This window comes from Melanerpes formicivorus, unplaced genomic scaffold, assembly GCF_026170545.1.
Source record: "Melanerpes formicivorus ecotype bairdi unplaced genomic scaffold, bMelFor1.0.p_v2 SCAF_6, whole genome shotgun sequence".
Taxonomy (NCBI): Eukaryota; Metazoa; Chordata; class Aves; order Piciformes; family Picidae; genus Melanerpes; species Melanerpes formicivorus.
The window spans coordinates 34,151,244-34,170,277 of NW_027142358.1; the positions used below are offsets into that span (position 1 = coordinate 34,151,244).

At 49.2% G+C, this 19,034-nt stretch overlaps 1 protein-coding gene across 11 annotated transcripts in view; it reads right to left on the bottom strand.

The window, feature by feature from the left end:
- The window catches only part of FGFR2 (fibroblast growth factor receptor 2), a 106,847-nt gene that overhangs the window by 48,664 nt on the left and 39,149 nt on the right, over positions 1 to 19,034 (bottom strand). For all 11 annotated transcript variants that reach the window (XM_068140394.1, XM_068140393.1, XM_068140392.1 and 8 more), the window contains one exon: positions 14,548 to 14,671. In XM_068140394.1, the coding sequence (XP_067996495.1) occupies positions 14,548 to 14,671 (124 nt within the window). The remainder of the gene's footprint in view (positions 1 to 14,547; positions 14,672 to 19,034) is intronic.

A 19,034-nucleotide genomic window follows, 5' to 3' on the forward strand; every position in this document is an offset into this window, starting at 1 on the left:
AGGAGAGGCAGAGGAAAAAGCCATGAAGTGGATGGATGAGTGAAGAAGCTGGGCTAGAGAGGGGGATGCCAGGGGCCAAGTTTCACAGCCAGCAGAGCTAGAAGATCCAACCCCACCTCTCGGGTCCTGCCGCGGCAGGAGCAGCGATGGAAAAGCTGTGGGAAGAGAGGCTGCTCGCCGAGCAGGCTGGCAGAGGGAAGATGTAGGGCAGGAACTGCTTGCTGCCAGAGGCCAAAGCAGAGGCTATTGTGGCTGAAAGAGTGGCTCTGCTGCTACTGGAGTGCCTTGGCAGGGAGAGGAGACAATAACCCCGGAAGGGGTGAGCTCTGGGGCCCATCCTGAGGCCAAGTCTCCCTAGCAACCTGGCCGTGCCAGGAGCTGAGAAGAGCTCTGGTAATTGTCTATCCAAGCCTCCTTGTCACCCCAGCACAGACAGTTCAGGACCTTTCCTGGGAGCTAAAAGCCAGAACCAAAGCCCATTGAAGTCAGGGGGAAAACTCACATGGAATTCAATGGGCTTGGGATAAGGCATCTGATTCATTTCAAGAGCCACGAAAACTACTCTTATTTTCTCCTTTTGAATGTGCTTGTTTCCTCTCCTTGCAAATGTGTGAATCAAGTGCAGGCTAGGAAAATAAAAGATGAATAGCAAATGCAATAAAATACAACAAAACACGAGTTCTGGGGACAACAAAGATCCTCAGTTATGAAGGGGAGGGAAGAAAAAAAGGTTACCTAATTCTTTTCCACAATCTCTAATTAGACACATTCATCAAAGCCTTTAATACCAGTTTGGAAGAGTTACTGACTCCTACAGAGTCACCTTGATGGCTGCCACCATGAAGCTACAGAGAGCTCCATCAAATGATGCCTCTCAGTGCACCTCTGTTCTGGATCCACAGCCTCTGGTACAAGCTCTGCATGTTCAGTCATCACAGAACACAAACACGAAGCAGTTCCAGGTGTTTCTCTGCTTGACTGAAAGCAGAGGCCTGCCATGCCTGCTTGTCCTGGTCAGCACAGCACATTCAGCCCTAGCTGCTTATCCTGCCTGCCTCCAGGCTCAGCAGCAGTCTGGTCCCTGCTCAGCGAAAGCCCTGCCCGTTCCCAACCACCTTCCTGCTGCAACATCTGTTGCTTTGGAAAATGCTAATTATCCTGCAAATGATGGGTCTCAACAGGATGCTACAGCATTGTAGGCTGGGCTGTAATCACAGCCTCTTGCCTTGGCATCCCAGACTTGCAAGATTGATTCTTCTGCCTTGAAAAAACAAGCCAAACAAAACCTCAACAGAAAAAAGAGCTCAGCCTTTTCCTCACGCATTAGCACTGGAGCAGTTCTCTGTGTTTCATCCTCACACACCACTCTCCCAGCTTTTCCGCAGAGATGTACCTAACATGAGAAGATCTAGAAGGCCACCAAGGCTTGGCAGCAGGACTGCTTATGGAAGATTGTTGGTGCATGGCTCTGCCCTCACATGAACTCTGCGTGTCCTCTATTATCCAGCAGGGCATCACAACTGGGGATTCCCTGGGCAGATACTTTGCAGATGGATGCATATGTACCTGACACATCCCTCATGGCACCAACTGACCCACAGACAAGCCCTGTGGAGTGGGAAGCCTGTGTGGCATTACCCATTTCTGGAAGACCCATAGCCCCCTGTCTCATGCCCTCTATCCAAACTGTAGCTATGGGATGATCAGAACCGCCTCAACAGAAAAATGCAGCGACATGGTAACTTCCCAGGTGATTTAACCACTGCCCAGAACAGACAGGAAGGTGAAAGCTCTCAGCTCCACCTTCCCACAGGGCCACCTCAAAGCTGAAACACTCTTTGTTCTCAGAAGTGGCACTAATGACCATTTCCGACATAGTCTGCAAGCCAGTCTATCTTGCTGGTCTCTTTTGGCCTCTCTGGTGAGACTGCACATACACACTATTAATGCTGGCCCTGATGATGTTTTGGTGGTGTAGATCCCTACCACTGGGTCACCACATGTACTCAAGCCACTGGGCCAGCCACAGGATGTCAGTGCCTGATCACTACCTATTAACCATTAAAAACAAGACTACATATTTGTCAGTGCCTCAACCTTCCAGTGAGTGAAGATCTTCCACGCTTCTATGCTGCCCCAGTTGACAGCAAACCAGCCAATTTGCAAGGAGTAACAGAAGGATCAGGAGGTTGCCCAGGGAGATGGTAGAAGGAGGTGTTTGCAGCCAGGCTGGATGTGGCTGTGAGCAACCTGCTGTGGTGTGAGGTGTCCCTGCCCACGGCAGGGGGTTGGAACTGGCTGAGCCTTGAGCTCCCTTCCAGCAATAACACTTCTATGATTGTGACCACTGCCCTTGTTGAAAGGTCTCACCTACACAAGCAGCAAATCTGACCTCAGCTCAGGAGCTCTCAGAGGAAGGTTTGATTCTTGATCTCTGAATCAGAGACCTCTTTTGAGGAGGGTTCCAGGAAGAGCCAGGGCATGAGGAACTGCAACTCAGATTTGCCTATAAACCCAGCATTGCCCAAGTTCACACAAAGGACCCAGTTTGAAACTACACTTCCTCTCCACAGCCCTAAGTAGAGTGCATAGAAGGGGTCTAACCAAACAGATGTCAGAGTCCCCACAGGAATCTTCTCCTCCAACCCAGCATTCTACACACAGGCCAAGCCAAACCCTGGCTTCTTTTCTGCAGCAGCAAGCAATTGCTTATGGGTGCCTGTGCTCTATGAAACACTGGAAGGAAAACACTGCTAACTCCACTATTGGCTTCCATGGTGTGAAGAAGCAAGGTTGAGTACTGGCTGCTCTTCAAAAGGCCAGAAACAACCAAGCAGGTGCAGGCGAAAGGGCTCTGCTGACTAACGTCATACACTACGCGTAAGTGAGCCAGGAGCTGAGCAGCTCCAGCAGCTGCACCTCAGTTTGGTTCTCTTTCTGCATAGTCTGAAGCACTGTATGCTGTTTGTGGGCAGTTCAGGAGTGCTGCTGACCTGCCATGTTCCATTTATCTGTCCATACACACACAGCCCTCCAGCCATCACTGGCCAGGTGACTTACACGAGCCAAGGAGCAAGGCAGGGACAAAGCTCTCTCCCCAAACTCTGCAAATGCAGAGGATATTTTAAGGCTACAAGGAAGAACAGATCACTGTTGTTAAGCACCAAGAGATAAAGAGCATCCCTGGCAAGAACACTTGATAAAGAGCAGGAGCCTGTCAGGCAGACCAGCAGGCTGGCTGATGGACCAGAGCAGTGCTGATGAAATCATGCCTCACACATTTTGGCATCTTTTATCAGCAGGCATTAGCCAACACACATTCCTACTACTCAGTGTTCCTGTACAGCAGCAGCCTCCATGTAGAGCACTTCCTATTGGCCCAAAGCTGCTTGAAGAAGTCATCACAGGGGCCAAGAGCTCAAAGGGGTATCGCTGCAGCCGGGGCTCCTGGTTCCTCACAAGCAAACTCAACAGGACCTGAAACAGCACAGGGATCTGCCCACAGAGGTGGAAGTGAAGGGCTGACCTCCACAACCACTTGCTAAACTCCCTCTGTCCTCAAGTCTACAGAGCCATAGAACGGTGGGAGTTGGACAGGACCTCTAGAGATCATCCAGTCCAACTCCCCTGCTGAAGTGGGCTCACCTAGAGCAGGCTGCAGGCTGGTTAAAAGCCTTTTCCATAAAGCTGAGGCATTTCTTTCTACTGCTGTCTCACACACCTCATCACTGCTAACCACTCGGCCCAAACATCCATCTCTGCTTTGCTTTGTGGATGAGTATCAGCAGCCAGCACAAAGTGAGACAGCAGGGAACTAGACTCCACACACTCCCTGCTGTCACTGAATGCTTTCCTCAAAATTAAAACATCTGAACACCATTAGAGACCCTTAAGTTCTAAGGAGTAAGATTTTGTCACAGACACCAGAAACAGACCCACTTGCTACTCACAGCAAAGCCTTTGCCACCCCCTCCAGCTTCCTGGTGCCACCCAAGTCCTCCTATTCACCACAGCCAGCCAAGTGCAGTGCCTTTACAGAAAGACAAATCTTCCCAGAAGCTAACCAGGTGCATTCAAACTCTCTGTCCTTGACTTCACCACCTTCACCTCCGAGTTGAAGTAATGGCACTGTTTCTGCAGCAGGCCCAGCTCCCGCTGATGTTATCCCATCTGCTGCTTTGGATAGCTCTGCAGCATGGCTCCAGCTTGCTGTCCTAAGTGCATTTCAGCTAAAATCCATCTTCACACAGCACCTTTACAGCAGAAGTTCACCTGCACACCTCCTCCTCGTGCGGCAGCAAGCCGGGAAAAGGAAGCAAACAAGACTGCCTGACTTGGCTTGATACAAAACCCACTGAGGGGAGTGAGAACAGGAGGACAAAGAAAACCAAGCACAACCAGGGCTAGTTTAAAAGCCATCCTTTCACATCACACCTCTATCAGAGGGTTAAGAGAGGCAGGAACGTTCAGCAAGCCTAAGGGCTAAGGCAGGCAACATGAAGGCTCTTGTTTTAAAACATGAAACCATCAACAGGGTTTTAAGAGCAGTCTGTCCTGAAAGCAAAGGCTCCATTGTCAGGCTGATACAGGGTGGGTTTCATCAGCCCTGTGGAGCAAGAAAAGCCACAGCAGCAAGAGTTGTACAACACTAACGGGGAGCTCCCTTGCAGTATCCCTCACGCAGTGCATGCCTAAGCAAAAGCTTCATCCATGTCTGAACAAAGGGGGAAGAGGCTTTATTTTAGTGTGAAAAAACAACGTGGGAAGCAGAACAATGACCAGCCAAGGTTTTCATTCAAATTCTTTTCAGTGTACCCTAAGAGAAAAAGGAACACAAGAGAATATGAAAACCAACTCGTGTCTTCTCACAGACAAGTGGTAAAATGTTATTGTTCTGGCTCTTCCCAGAGACTGCATTGATTTTTTCACTCAGAGATATCCTCCTTTGTACTCTGCACAGCTCCCAGCCCTCAGCTGCTTTACAATAACCAGAGACAATGCTGGGGTCCAGCATCGTTGGAGTGGGCTCTCCAGCAGGTTCTGCCAAAGGTTTACTGTATGCCTGGCAAATGGCATCTCCCCCACAGGGATGATGTCCTCTCCCAGCTGCAGGCAGTTTAGCTCACCACTGTACCCAGCAATGCCATAAAGCACACACTGGGACTTATTGTGGCTGTTGTTATTGTGACCTGACTGTGTATTTTTTCATCCTCCACATTTCCTTCCCTGGAAACAGCTCTGCCTTTAAAGCAAAATGGAAAAGGTTATGCAAACCCTTAAAACCCCTCTTGTATTTCTACACTCTCCCCCTTCCCCTACACAGCACACTTGCTCCATTGAGCAATGCAGGTGTGAAATTATCAGCAGGACCACAGCCTTCTCCCTTGCCCAGCTGGCTGCCTGGCCATACCCAGTGCACAGACTCTCAGGGCTGGAGAGTCTCCAGTGCCCAATTTCAATGCTCTATGCTGGATCATCCTGGCTTCACCTCAAGGTGTGCCTGGGTAGGACCTTACTGAGCCTTTGGGCTCGCCTGCCCTGCTGATGAAGTTTGCCATGGTCCCATGTCAGGAGGGGAGTTATTCCTTCATCAGGATCACCCTCACTTTTGCAGCACAGAATCCCTCATCTGTCCTAAACATTGTAGCAGATGCTGAAGATGACTGCTCTTGGTGTGTGCCCCTGGCAATGTATATTTGTCACTCTATTTCTAGTGATTCAGTAAACCCAGCTAGTCTGTGAGATGCAGCAGCTCTCACAGCACGTTTGGACATCAATTTGGTGCTCCACACCAAGGCTCTCTGTTGCTTTCTGCAGTTCTTGACCTCTCCTCTACAGCCATGCGTCAGCCAGGGTGTCAACAGAACTGCACCTTTGAAACCAACTAATGAAATGCAATTCTAGTATTTAGGAAGAGCCTGGCTGAGGCACTTGGTGCCATGATTTAGTTGATCAGATGGTGTTGGGTGATAGGTTGGACTCTATGGTCTCAAAGGTCTTTTCCAACCTGGTTAATTCTATTCTATTCTAATCCAAAGCTGGCAGCAGAAACCACACTGCAAAGAGGATCACAGAATGTCAGGGGGCTGGAAGGGACCTGCAGAGATCATCCAGTCCAACCTCCCTGCCAGAGCAGGATCACCTATATCAAGTTGCACAGGAATGCATCTGGGCAGGTCTTGAGTATCTCCAGAGAGGGAGACTCCACAATGTCCCTGGGCAGCCTGTTCCAGTGTTCTGTCACCCTCACAGGGAAATAATTCTTCTTCCTGTTTCCATGGAACTTCCTATGCCTCAATTTCCACCCATTGCCCCTTGTCCTGTCCCTGGGCATCCCCACCCTCTCGGATCTTCCCAGACTCCCCCAGCCTCAGCTCATCACAGTCATGCACAACTTGCCAACTGCCACCTCCATTCACTTCCACCTCTGCTACATCTCTTTTAAGCCTAATTTAAACCCCAATACCACCAGGGTGGTGTCTCAGTAAGGATCTGTGGTGGATTCATCTCGCCCACCACCGGCAGCTACCCCGACACAGCCATGGGGTTGTCCCACCTCTGTGTTTCCTGCCACAGTGGACAGGAAGCAATGCAGGTGCAAACTCCTCAGTAATAAGGCAGACAGGATTCACAACCCTGGGTTCATCCAGTCAGAATCACAGCTCTTTCAATACTTTTGATGACTGAAAGCTGCTTTTTTCCCCCCACCTTTTTTTGAAGAGGATGTAACTTAACCAATTTACTGCTAATTACACTGATGGTTTTCCCAGTAACAAAACTGTTAGGAGAGACTGGATCAGGTCATAAAAGGATTAATGATAAGAATTAGGCCCAGCCCTGGCTTTTGACACCTGCCAATTTCACATCTGAGCATCTTCACAGGCAGCTCCTGCAAATTCCTGCTTGCACTTCCACGAGGAGGATACTGCACCAATTAGAAGGCATGATTAAAAATGGTAATAACAGAGCTGAAACAATATCCTGTTCATCACTCATCAAAAGAAAAGAGAGAAATACCTGCCTTGGGGCTGTAATACGACAGAAAGTGGGACAGGGAGACCAGTCCTCCTGGAGCAGACTCTGCAGGAAGCATTCCAAAGACGACAGATCCGCTGCTCGCCCAGCAGATGAAGTAATGACACCAGCACTTGGCCAGAAAATGTAACTTAGCCAGACTACTCCAGTGAAATCTGAAGCTCTATCACTACAAAACTAGCAGGTTGGAATATTTTTACCTTGCTAAAGGGGGGGGGAAGCATCACCTTTCATTTTCCCTTAGCTGAACCATCACACTGCAGCCTTTGTTTTCAGGGGCGAACCGCACACCCTGCAGCACCAAACCATTTGCGTCACGTCTCAGGGGCACACGCCTTGCCCAAAGCCCAGTGCCAGGTGTAAAGTCCACACTTGGCCTTATCAGTACATTAAATAAAATCTTCTTCCCCTCTCAGCCTAACTAAACACCGGAGGGCAGGCACCAGTGTGGATTCCTTCACGCTTCCAGCCCCTGCCCCATCACGTCCCTTGCCGCAAGCTCTCGGGTGAAGACATCAAGCCAAAGCTTGTCCATGGAGAGAGTCAGTCAACAACTCTGAGCACACCTGCCAGCAATGCAAGTTTAGGCTTGGTTGTAATACCTGCACTCAACTCCTGCCAGACATCAGTGATGCAATGTCCAAGGCATGTATTTAGCTGGTGTCAGTTCCTTCTTCATAGGCAACCTGAGTCCCAAAAATAGACCTTTGGAAATTAAAGGAACCTACTGCAGCGAAGTCAAAGCAGCTCTGAACTGTGTTTTGGCAGAACAAGCCTCAACAAAAAGCAAATAACAATGCATTTGTGGTGATGAACTGGGGAATGACAGAATGGAAACATGGCTCTTAAAGAAGAAAAAAAGCAATCTGTCTGTGCCCTGTTGGCAGCTCTGAGAGCACATGAGGATCCAGAAATAAAAGTGGCTAGAAACAAAGCCTTCCCTCCTGCCCTAAACTAGGGGAAACAGAACAGAATAGAATAGACCAGGTTGGAAGAGACCTTCAAGATCATCGTGTCCCACCCATCAACCAATCCAACCCACCTAAACAACTAACCCATGGCACCAAGCACCCCATCAAGTCTCAACACCTCCAGTGATGGTGACTCCACCACCTCCCCAGGCAGCCCATTCCAATGGGCAATCTCTCTCTCTGTGTAGAACTTCTTCCTAACATCCAACCTAAACCTCCCCTGGCGCAGCCTGAGACTGTGTCCTCTTGTTTTGGTGCTGGTTGCCTGGGAGAAGAGACCAACATCCACCTGTCTACAACCTCCCTTCAGGTAGTTGTAGACAGCAATAAGGTCACCCCTGAGTCTCCTCTTCTCCAGGCTAAGCAACCCCAGCTCCCTCAGCCTCTCCTCACAGGGCTGTGTTCCAAACCCCTCACCAACTTTGTTGCCCTTCTCTGGACTCGTTCCAGCAAGTCAACCTCCTTCCTAAACTGAGGGGCCCAGAACTGGACACAGTACTCGAGGTGCAGCCTAACCAGTGCAGTGTACAGGGGCAGAATGACCTCCCTGCTCCTGCTGGCCACACTGGTCCTGATGCAGGCCAGGATGCCATTGGCCCTCCTGGCTGCCTGGGCACACTGCAGGCTCATGTTCAGCCTACCATCAACCAGCACCCCCAGGTCCCTCTCTGCCTGGCTGCTCTCCAGCCACTCTGACCCCAGCCTGTAGCTCTGCATGGGGTTGCTGTGGCCAATGTGCAGAACCTGGCACTTTGCTGTGTTCCATCTCCTGCCTCCTCAAACGGTCACACTTGGATTTAGAAACAGTGAAGCACCAACAGCAGAAAGTTGGTTCCATTTTGATCAGGTTTCTTTCACTAATGTGCTGTAAAACACAAGAATAAACTACATCCAAAGCCCTCTAAAGCCTCCCAGAGTTCAGAATGAAAAGGGTTCTTCTGCACAGCCATCAGGGAAAACCACTCATACAGGAGATTCCTGGGGCCCGAGCCTTAAACTGAGAGTCACTTCAAATGCTTCCTGGAGCAGAAGTTATTCTCTCACTTGTTTTCATATGAAAATTGGAAATATTAAGGGACCAACTGCGTGGTACTTGGCCACCTCTGGAGTTTTGACTCCTCGGTAACAAGAGCCAAGGGCAAAGTAGGAAGTGGTCAAACTGCAGCTACACTGGCTGCAAAAGGACTGCTGTTCAAAATATACAGACATATAGATATTTACACATTCATATATATATGTGTGAAAAGCTGTGTTCATTTTCATAGTAAACAGCAGGACTGTCTTATCCATTCTTGGAAGATGTGTCATGCTATTACAGCTGCCTATAAAAGCCCAGCAAATGAGGTAATGTGCCAAACTTCAGCTGAAACCAAACCACCTTTTTGTTTCCCTGGATGATGACATTAAATAGGACAGGAAAGGCTACCTGCACTAAGACTGCTCAAAGACTTAACCTTTTCTTTCCTTCCTTTTCTTTGGCCATTAAAACATAAATTCAATTAGTTACTTCCATGCTTAAACAGAGCTGAAATTGCACTCCAGTGATAATTGCAATCCAAGAGTGATCTAATTATATACAAGTCTCAGTGGCTGCATTCCCACGTTGCTTCCTCCAACCCGGATTCACTACAATACAACTAATCAGTGCAAACCACGCTGCTCCCATTCACTCTCCCTTAAGACTGCATGACTTTATATATGTTTAATGAGAATGGAGTTAGTCTATTAGTAAGCTGACTATAAAAATGCAAGCTTCTACCTGCTGTTCAACACAAAAGAACAGAAAGGCACTTCAGCTGCACGTAAAAAAAACCCAGCTGATGGGCTAAACTGTACAAGGGAAAGAACAGTCTCTTAATTAAGGTCCTGGATTAGGATTCAAGTACCAGCTTTGCTTTTTGGCTCTGCCACCAGCTTCCTGTGTGACCCAGGGCAAGAAATTTCATCACTCCACAGCTCAGTTTTTCATCTATAAAATGGACAATGACATTTCCTTCTCCTGGCCTCTCTGCATTTTGGTTGTAAGCAATTACTGGGTGCTGGCACGTTGCCTTGGACAGTAAGTATCCGACAATAATTAAGGTCTCTGGATAGTGCTCCGATACAAAGCCCAACTCCATTCGTCTCCCCTTCACAGCACCCAAGAGGGATTTGGCTTTGCCACCAGTTGAGGCTCCTGCAGCCTAACACATTTTGTAGCCCTGAGAATAGAAATAGAATTAGAATAGAATAGAATAGACGGGAAAAGACCTTCAAGATCATCGAGTCCAACCTATCAACCAATCCAACCCACCTAAACAACTAACCCATGGCACCAAGCACCCCAGCAAGTCTCCTTCTGAACACCTCCAGTGATGGGGACTCCCCAGGCAGCCCATTCCAATGGGCAATCTCTCTCTCTGTGTAGAACTTCTTCCTAACCTCCAGCCTAAACCTCCCCTGGTGCAGCCTGAGACTGTGTCCTCTTGTTCTGGTGCTGGCTGCCTGGGAGAAGAGACCAACCTCTGCCTGGCTACAACCTCCCTTCAGGGAGTTGTAGAGAGCAAGAAGGTCTCCCCTGAGTCTCCTCTTCTCCAGGCTAAGAAACCCCAGCTCCCTCAGCCTCTCCTCACAGGGCTGTGTTCCAAACCCCTCACCAACTTTGTTGCCCTTCTCTAGACTCGTTCCAGCAAGTCAACCTCCTTCCTAAACTGAGGGGCCCAGAACTGGACACAGGACTCGAGGTGCAGCCTAACCAGTGCAGTGTACAGGGGCAGAATGACCTCCCTGCTCCTGCTGGCCACACTGCTCCTGATGCAGGCCAGGATGCCATTGGCCCTCTTGGCTGCCTGGGCACACTGCAGCCTGTTTTGAAATGGAGGTGGAGGAGAGGGGGGGAAAGCAGGCAACTGGGGTATCCCCAACAGGTAAGGAATAACCTTTGTCCCACAGAACCTCCTGGCCAGAGCCACAGCTCCTCTCTAACGCTGTCAACCTGCACCAGTATCCCCTGCAACACAGAGAGCCTGCCAAGGACTTTCTGCATTTTTCCTTCAGCGTTTTCTACTCCCATTGTACAAAGCTCTGTGCAAACTTTGCCAAGTTTGTAAATCTGAATGAGACCATCTGAGCCGAGCTGACTATTTTAAGAGGGTTCTTGCAAGTAATTACAAGGTAAAAACGAGAGCAGTTCACACCTACATGAGAACCGCTCAGCCCTCCTGGCTCCAAGCTCTTAATTGTCATAAGAGTTCAAGGTTTGGAAAGTTATTGGCAGGGAGCAATCCTGGATATTCCTAACTAGCATTGTGTCATTACTTGGCAGGGTTTTTTTGCTGGAATACCTCCCAAATCTGTGACATAATCAGAGGGTTCTCTACATTACACCATACAGTCAGATGCTCATGTTAGTGTAATACATTACCATGTTTAATACCATTTGCTATTACTTACACTTAATCAGCTCTGGAACCAGTTAAACCATATAGAAAAAGCAATTTCAGAGGCTTGCAACTGACACTTTTCCACACACAACTCGGCCTAAAATTACAACCTGAAGCTTGTAAGATGTGCTCTAGGCATGCAATTGCCTCCAAACAAACATCCCTAACCCTCCACAGCCCTGGGGGAATTGAAATTGTACATGGACACAGAAAGAAAAGCACAGAATTCATTTCTGTGGAACAGTCTTAAATGGAGAGCCTGTCAGTTTCCCCTCCTGGCCAGCTTTAAGTCACTGCTTCAGCAACTTCATGCCCAACCTCCACCATTATTATAACCTTTCAGCAACCAAGTGATGGCTGAGCTCTCTCGCATCCATCCTCCTTTCAGGTCAAAGTCCCAATGCAATGTCTCTTGGAAGACTCACAGTCAACTCAAGACAGGTGTCTTCAAGGCCAGGTTGGATAAGGCCTTGAGCAACGTGGTCCAGTGAAAGGTGTCCCTGCCAATGCCAGAGGGGTTGGAATTAGATCATCTTTAAGGTCCCTTCCAACCCAAACTCTTCTGTGAATCATAGGATGCATCTTCCTACACATGTTTTCAAGGCAAGCTGATCATTACACCCTCGAAATTGAATGCAAACTCCAACCTGGAAGCAAAACCAATCTGTGCAGAGAGCTCCAAAACGCAGGTCCTGACTTGCAAGAGCCACTTTTGCACTTCTGGTTTCATCTCTCACAAGGCTCAAGCACCAGGAAAGGCTGAGTGAGTGAATACCTGCCCAGAGAAAACCCAAGGCTCTGCTGGGTGCCACCAGCCAGGTAACCAGCCCACCAAACCACTGGGCACTTCTGAGAAGCCTCATTATTTGCTTTCCTGCCTCTCTATAGGAAAGGAATAGACATTTCAATAAATGACATAATCCTTATTACCATTCCATTCATTCATGCAGGTCACTGTAACGTGCTGCCAGGAAAAATAAACCTCTGCATAAGATTTCTCAATGTAAGACATTCAGAAGGCTCAGAGGGGGGGAAGGGGGCAGGAGGGTTTCTGACAAATATTTGCTCATGAACACATTGCCCAGGGACAAAAAAAGCAAAAGTGGGTGAAAAAGAATTTACAGTCACCATGAAACATGCCAGATCCAGCCTGCAGAGGTAATGAGGAAAATGAGCAGGGCAAAGAGAAGGGAAGGGGAATTTTCAACAAGTTTTGTTTCAGCAAGGACAATTCCCAGCACAGCAGAGCTGCCTTTTGCCTCCCATGGAGCCTACTGCAAAACGGTTTCAAGCAAAACCGAAGCGGAGCCAAGCCAGGGCTCCCTAAAGGGTTAAGGAAAAAACCCCTAAACCCCCTCCAAAGCTCCCACAAGTCATCATTTCCTTACATCCTTCCTGGGCAAGGCTCTGCAAACCAAGCTTCGTCCCCAACAAGCCCAGGCAGGGTGGTCAGTGGAGGACAGGAGCACGCAGGACACGATTTACTACCACCTCTGGCAGCCGTTGCTGCTGCACCCTCCATAAACTTTGTTTAAACAAGTGTTCAAACAAAAAAAAGCTTTGCCACTCACTCAGTTCACCTCAACAATACCCACAGCTCACTCCACCTAGGATGACAAAACACCACTCAGGAGACAAGAATCCTGCTTTCAGTGCTTTTCACTACACCTAAGCCCAAGAACAGACGAGCTGGGTGGCTCACAAGGGCTGCCTTGCTCCACCACTGTGCTTCATGTCGCAGACTCTGAGGACTTCAACACACTGGAGCCTCAGGACAGCCCCATCACAACACTGTCTTTTTCCCTCCCCTGCTCCATGCAGGTTCCTCTAGCTCTCAGTGGCATTTTGGTGGATGCCCAATGGCAGGAGAAGGGGCAGGGAGTGGCAGCTGAGGACGTTCCATGGAAACAGGAGGAAGAATGATTTCCCTGTGAGGGTGACAGAACACTGGAGCAGGCTGCCCAGGGGGGTTGTGGAGTCGCCCTCTCTGGAGGTATTCAAGACCTGCCTGGATGCATTCCTGTGCAACTTGGTATAGGTGATCCTGCTCTGGCAGGGGTTGGACTGGATGATCTCTGGAGATCTCTGGAGGCTGGATGACCTTTCGAGGTCCCTTCCAGCCCCTACCATTCTCTGATTTCTTGCTGACTGAGGGAGCTGATGCTTCCTTTCTTTTGGATTTGGGTTTTCCCACGTATTTAAGTGGACCCAGACAAATAAGGCATGACTCTTAGTGACTACTCTCTCTGTTACATGGCTGTGAATGCAAAGTACCCCTGCTGAAGCTCCAGATCTGCACTAAGTTCCAAGTCAGCATCTAGCTTTTCCCTTGAAAAGCTAAAATCATTGTTTCGGCTCCAGTAACAACAACCTAAAGGATCACCTCGTGGTTTTCCTCACTGTAGTCATTACAATTGGTTAGCACAATCATGGAAGCAATCATGGAACTGTAAGACTAATTATTCCAATTGCATCTGTTTATCATTTGGTCACCACAGCACACTTGTAGATGCATCCCAGCAACAGCAATCCCACAGAACCACAGAATCAGCCAGCTTGGAAGAGACCTCCAAGATCATCAATCCCAGCTGATCTCCCAACCCTATCTAATCAACCAGACTAAGTGCTTCATCCAGGCTCCTCTTCACTCCAGGGATGGTGACTCTACCACCTCCCTAGGCAGCACAGTCCAAAGGGCAATCACTCTCTCTGTATAGAACTTCTTCCTAACATCCAGCCTAAACCTCCCCTGGCACAGCTTGAGACTGTGTCCTCTTGTTCTGGTGCTGGCTGCCTGGGAGAAGAGACCAACCCCCAGCTGGCTACAACCTCCCTTCAGGGAGTTGCAGAGAGCAAGAAGGTCTCCCCTGAGCCTCCTCTTCTCCAGGCTAAACAGATGGATGTTACACCTGTGCCAAGGCATGGGGAGATCAGTCCTACAGACACAAGTCAGAGAGGTGAATGTCCACAGTTTAGGAGCAGCTGGGTAGGTGCCAAGAGCTTCACCTTCAGACTCCTGCAAAACCATCTTCAACGCTGATGCAAAAGGCATCAGCTCAGCCCTGAGGGGTTTAGCAAAGCAACTCATTTGCTGTCTCCCAGGTGCCAGTTCTACTCACCAACAACATCCAGGTGGTAGGTGTGGTTGATGGAGCCGTACTGGTTCTCCACTATGCAGGTGTAGTTCCCCTTGTCGGACGGGACCACGCTCTCCATGATGAGACTCCAGTGCTGGTTGCGGACCTGGCGGGGGAAACCACAACGGCTGAGCACTGCACCCTCTCCACCAGCCCCCCCCCCAACAGAAACACTTCCTGAAGGGTTCATAGGATCACAGGATGTAAGGGGTTGGAAGGGACCTTCAAAGACCATCAAGTCCAACCCCCCTGCCAGAGCAGGACCAGAGAATCCAGCCCAGGTCACTCAGGAACACATCCAGATGGGGCTGGACAGACAGAGTGGCCTCACCTCTTGCTGCACTGGGGTAGCACAAGAAAGAAATTAAGATGCTGCCTGGCCAAAAATGCCTAAAGAAAATCCTCACAGAAAAAGCACATGAGGATGCACACTTATGGAGAATGGTCAGGGTTGGAAGGGACCTCAAGGCTCAGCCAGTTCCAAGCCCCTGCCATGGGCAGGGACACCTCACACCACAGCAGGTTGCTCAAGCCACCTCCAGCCTGGCTGCAAACACCTCCAGGCAGGAGGCTTCCACCACCTCCCTGGGCAACCTGTGCCAGGCTCTCACCACCCTCATGGGGAACAACTTCTTCCTAGCATCCAATCTAAATTTCTCCTCCTCTAACTTGGATCCATTGCCCCCAGTCCTATCACTCCCTGACACCCTCAAAAGTCCCTCCCCAGTTTTCTTGGAGCCCCCTTCAGATCCTGGAAGGCCACAATGAGGTCTGCTCAGAGCCTTCTCTTCTCCAGACTGAACAACCCCAGCTCTCTCAGCCTGTCCCCATAGGAGAGGATCTCCAGCTCTCTGCTCATCCTCTTGGCCCTTCCCTGGACACATTCCAGCACCACCAGATCTTTCTTGTAACATAATCCTTCTTGGACAGAATGTACTGAAGGTGCTGTTCTGTTCCTGTTTGAACTGAAAAGGAGTGCTGGCATTGGTCTTGCAGAGAACAGGATCCACCCCAGCACTGGGAGGATACAGAGCCATCCAGCACACATATAGATTTCCTGCATCATAACTTGGCTGCCAAAATGCCCTTCTGCTGGCTCTCCACTAATCCCTTGTTTTAGCATTGCATTTCTGACCAAGCACTCAAAAATCTGAACCTCCTGTAGCTGTCCTGTGCAGCTTTTCAACTGCAAACTACTTATTTTAGCAAGTGGAATAAAAAACTGCAGTCTGGTACAGTCATTTTCATCAGCCAAATGGAAAGCAGGCTTGCAGTGCAGCACACCAGGCAAAAAGTTAAGGGCCATGCTGTGACACTTCCAGCAACTCTATATACTCTTAAAAGACTATTACAGCTTCAGCCCTGAAATCCTGCTGGGTGCCTGGCTCGTGTGTAGGTCCTTCTCCAGCAGAAAAAGGCTGCACAGGGCTGTGTCCCAGATGCCAGGACCTAAGCCCTCACACTTGCTGGAGGTAGAAGTGCCTTCAGTTCAAAGCTTGGAAGAAGAGGCCTCTCTGCAAGGGGATTCTGGCTTTCCTAGTCCCCCAGAGAGCAACCAGCTCATTATCTAGTTACTGCTACTACTGTCCAGTTACAGGCTAATAATATTAGAATCATAGTTTTGGTTGGAAGAGACCTTTCAGATCTTCATCAAGCCAAGCCACTAACCCAGCCCTGCCAGGTCACCACTAAACCATGTCCCTAAGCACCATGTCTCTACACAACTCCTGAATACCTCCAGGGATGGCAACTCCATCACTGCCCTGTGAAGCCTGCTTCCAGTGCCTTACAAACCCTTCTGGGAGTAATTTTTTCCCCTAATGTCCAACCCAAACCTCTGCTGGAGCATCTGGAGGCAGTTTCCTCTTGTCCTATCAATTATTAGTTCAAGACTGCCCATGTGAGATTTGAACAACAAGATGAATGTTGGTGAGACTCCAGCAGCAGGTGGAGGGCAGGGATGCTTCTTAATGCCACAGAAGTGTGTGACACTGCCTCAAAACCTGCATTCCCAACTCACAGCTCCCCTCCTCAGGCCCTCCCCTTGGTGGTATGCATCACACATGTATCATGACTTTAGTTTTTCACACTATAAAGAGCTAAGAAAGTGAGTTTATGGAACTAGAGAGAGCTCATCAGGGCTGGTTTACTGCATTGTCATTCTGCTAAGCAACCTTGCAAGTCAGGGTTTGGATCAGGATGAATGACTGCCATAAGCCACTGGTAAATAACCACTGCCCCAGCTACATATTTGGAGTGTTTTAATTCTTTATGAGCTCTTCTGAAGGAGGCTTGGTCACAGCAACCTGAACTTTTCACCATGACAAGCTACATCACACTCCTCAGAACCAGAGCAAGTGGGTTTTAACCTGATGGACTGCAAGAACAAGAACAAATCAGGGCTCTGCAGAAGTTAAAACACAAGAAAAATCAGAGTAACAGAAAAATCAGAGTAGTTAATTTGACAGGAAACCACAGGAGATGGTTTACCATTCAACAAGGAAACACAACCAACTTGCAGCCACAATTGGCCACAGAAAGGGAGTTGCTGGAAGGTGTCCAGAGAAGGGCAACAAGGCTGGGGAGGGGTCTGGAACACAGCCCTGTGAGGAGAGGCTGAGGGAGCTGGGGTTGCTTAGCCTGGAGAAGAGGAGGCTCAGGGGAGACCTTCTTGCTCTCTACAACTACCTGAAGGGAGGTTGTAGCCAGGTGGGGGTTGGTCTCTTCTCCCAGGCACCCAGCACCAGAACAAGAGGACACAGTCTCAAGCTGTGCCAGGGGAGGTTTAGGCTGGAGGTGAGGAAGGAATTCTTCCCAGAAAGAGAAATTGGCTATTGGGATGTGCTGCCCAGGGAGGTGGTGGAGTCACCATCCCTGAAAGTGTTTAAGAGCCTGGATGAGGCACTTGGTGCCATGGTTGAGTAGATCAGATGGTGTTGGGTGATAGGTTGGACTTGATGATCTCAAAGGTCTTTTCCAACCTGGTTAATTCCATTCTGTTGTACTGGGTGGCAACATGAGCAAGAATTTGTGCCATTTCCCTTCTTGTCACTCCAATGAGAAGAGACAACAGCTTTAGAATAAAACATCAGCCTAAGCCTCCTCTGCTGAAGCTGAACAACTGCTGCAGAGGCCCAAAGTACTTCTGCTGCACCATCACACAACTGGATTCATGTCAGGGAGCTGGATTCAACTCGATTCAGCTTGCCAGCTCAGCACTTGCTGGTTGCAAGCACAGCACTGCAAACCCAGATGATGGCATCTTCTGCTGAAGACTCCCAAATGGAACATCTCCTTCTGGAAAAGCTTGTTGCAGCCTTTCAATACTTCAAGGGGGCCTCCAAGAAAGATGGGGAGAATCTTCTTAGCAGGGCTCGTTGTGACAGGAGGAGGAGTGGTGGTTTGAAATTTAAAGAGAGAAGATTCAGACTAGGGAATACTTTTTACACTGAGGGTGGTGAAGCACTGGCACAGAGAGGTGGTAGATGCACCAGCCCTAGAACCATTCCAGGTCAGGGTGGAGAGGGCTCTGGGCAACCTGATCTAGTTGAACATGTCCCTGCTGACTGCATGGGGGTTGGACTAGAAGACCTTTAAGGTCCCTTCCCAAGCACCCAATGATTCTATGGTTCCCAGGCACAGTGGGGTCTTGCTACCACTCACCTTGTAACACCCATGACCATAGAGGACTTTTAATGTGGGCTGTAACCTGCCTTCACTGCCTGGTCCCAACAAAGTCTGCCTTTGAGCAGCAAAGCTGGTGCCATTACTGACAACCAGCACCCAGCTAGGTTCAGAAGAGCTTTAAAGCCATGCTTCCACAGTACACAGGTCTTCTCTGAATGGATGGACCACAACAGTGATATTCATTTGGGGGGGAGGGGAGGAGAGGAATCCAAAACAACAAACCAGCCCCAAAAAAACCCTCACCCTTATGACTCAAGCTGCAAATAGATGACTCTCTTTGGTAATGGAGGTCAAAGCCATTAGCTTCCTCCTGGTTGCTCACTAGGTCACTTCTAACTGAAGGCACCAAGCCTTCAGCTCTCCAAGTAGTCCCTACTGAATTTCCCTAGGCAATGTCAGCTGGTCTACTGAAGTCCCATAGATGACTTGAGCTCATCTGGCACACAGAACACATAGGGAGCTCATGTGAACTGGGAGAAAACCAGGAGAGCAGCAACAAGCTGCTGAAAGCAGAGGCATCCTGACCAGACATAAGAGGAACTTCTTCACCGTGAGGGTCCCAGAGCACTGGAACAGGTTTTGGAGTCTCCTTCTCTGGAGCCTTTCCAGCCCCATCTGGATGTGTTCCTATGTGACCTGTGCTGGATTCTATGGTCCTGCTCTGGCAGGGGCCTTGGACTCAATCTTCAGAGGTCCCTTCCAACCCCTAACATCCTGTGAAAGGATAAGCATCCCCCAACAGAGATTCATTGGCTGTAGGAAACTCCTGCAGCTCTTTCACC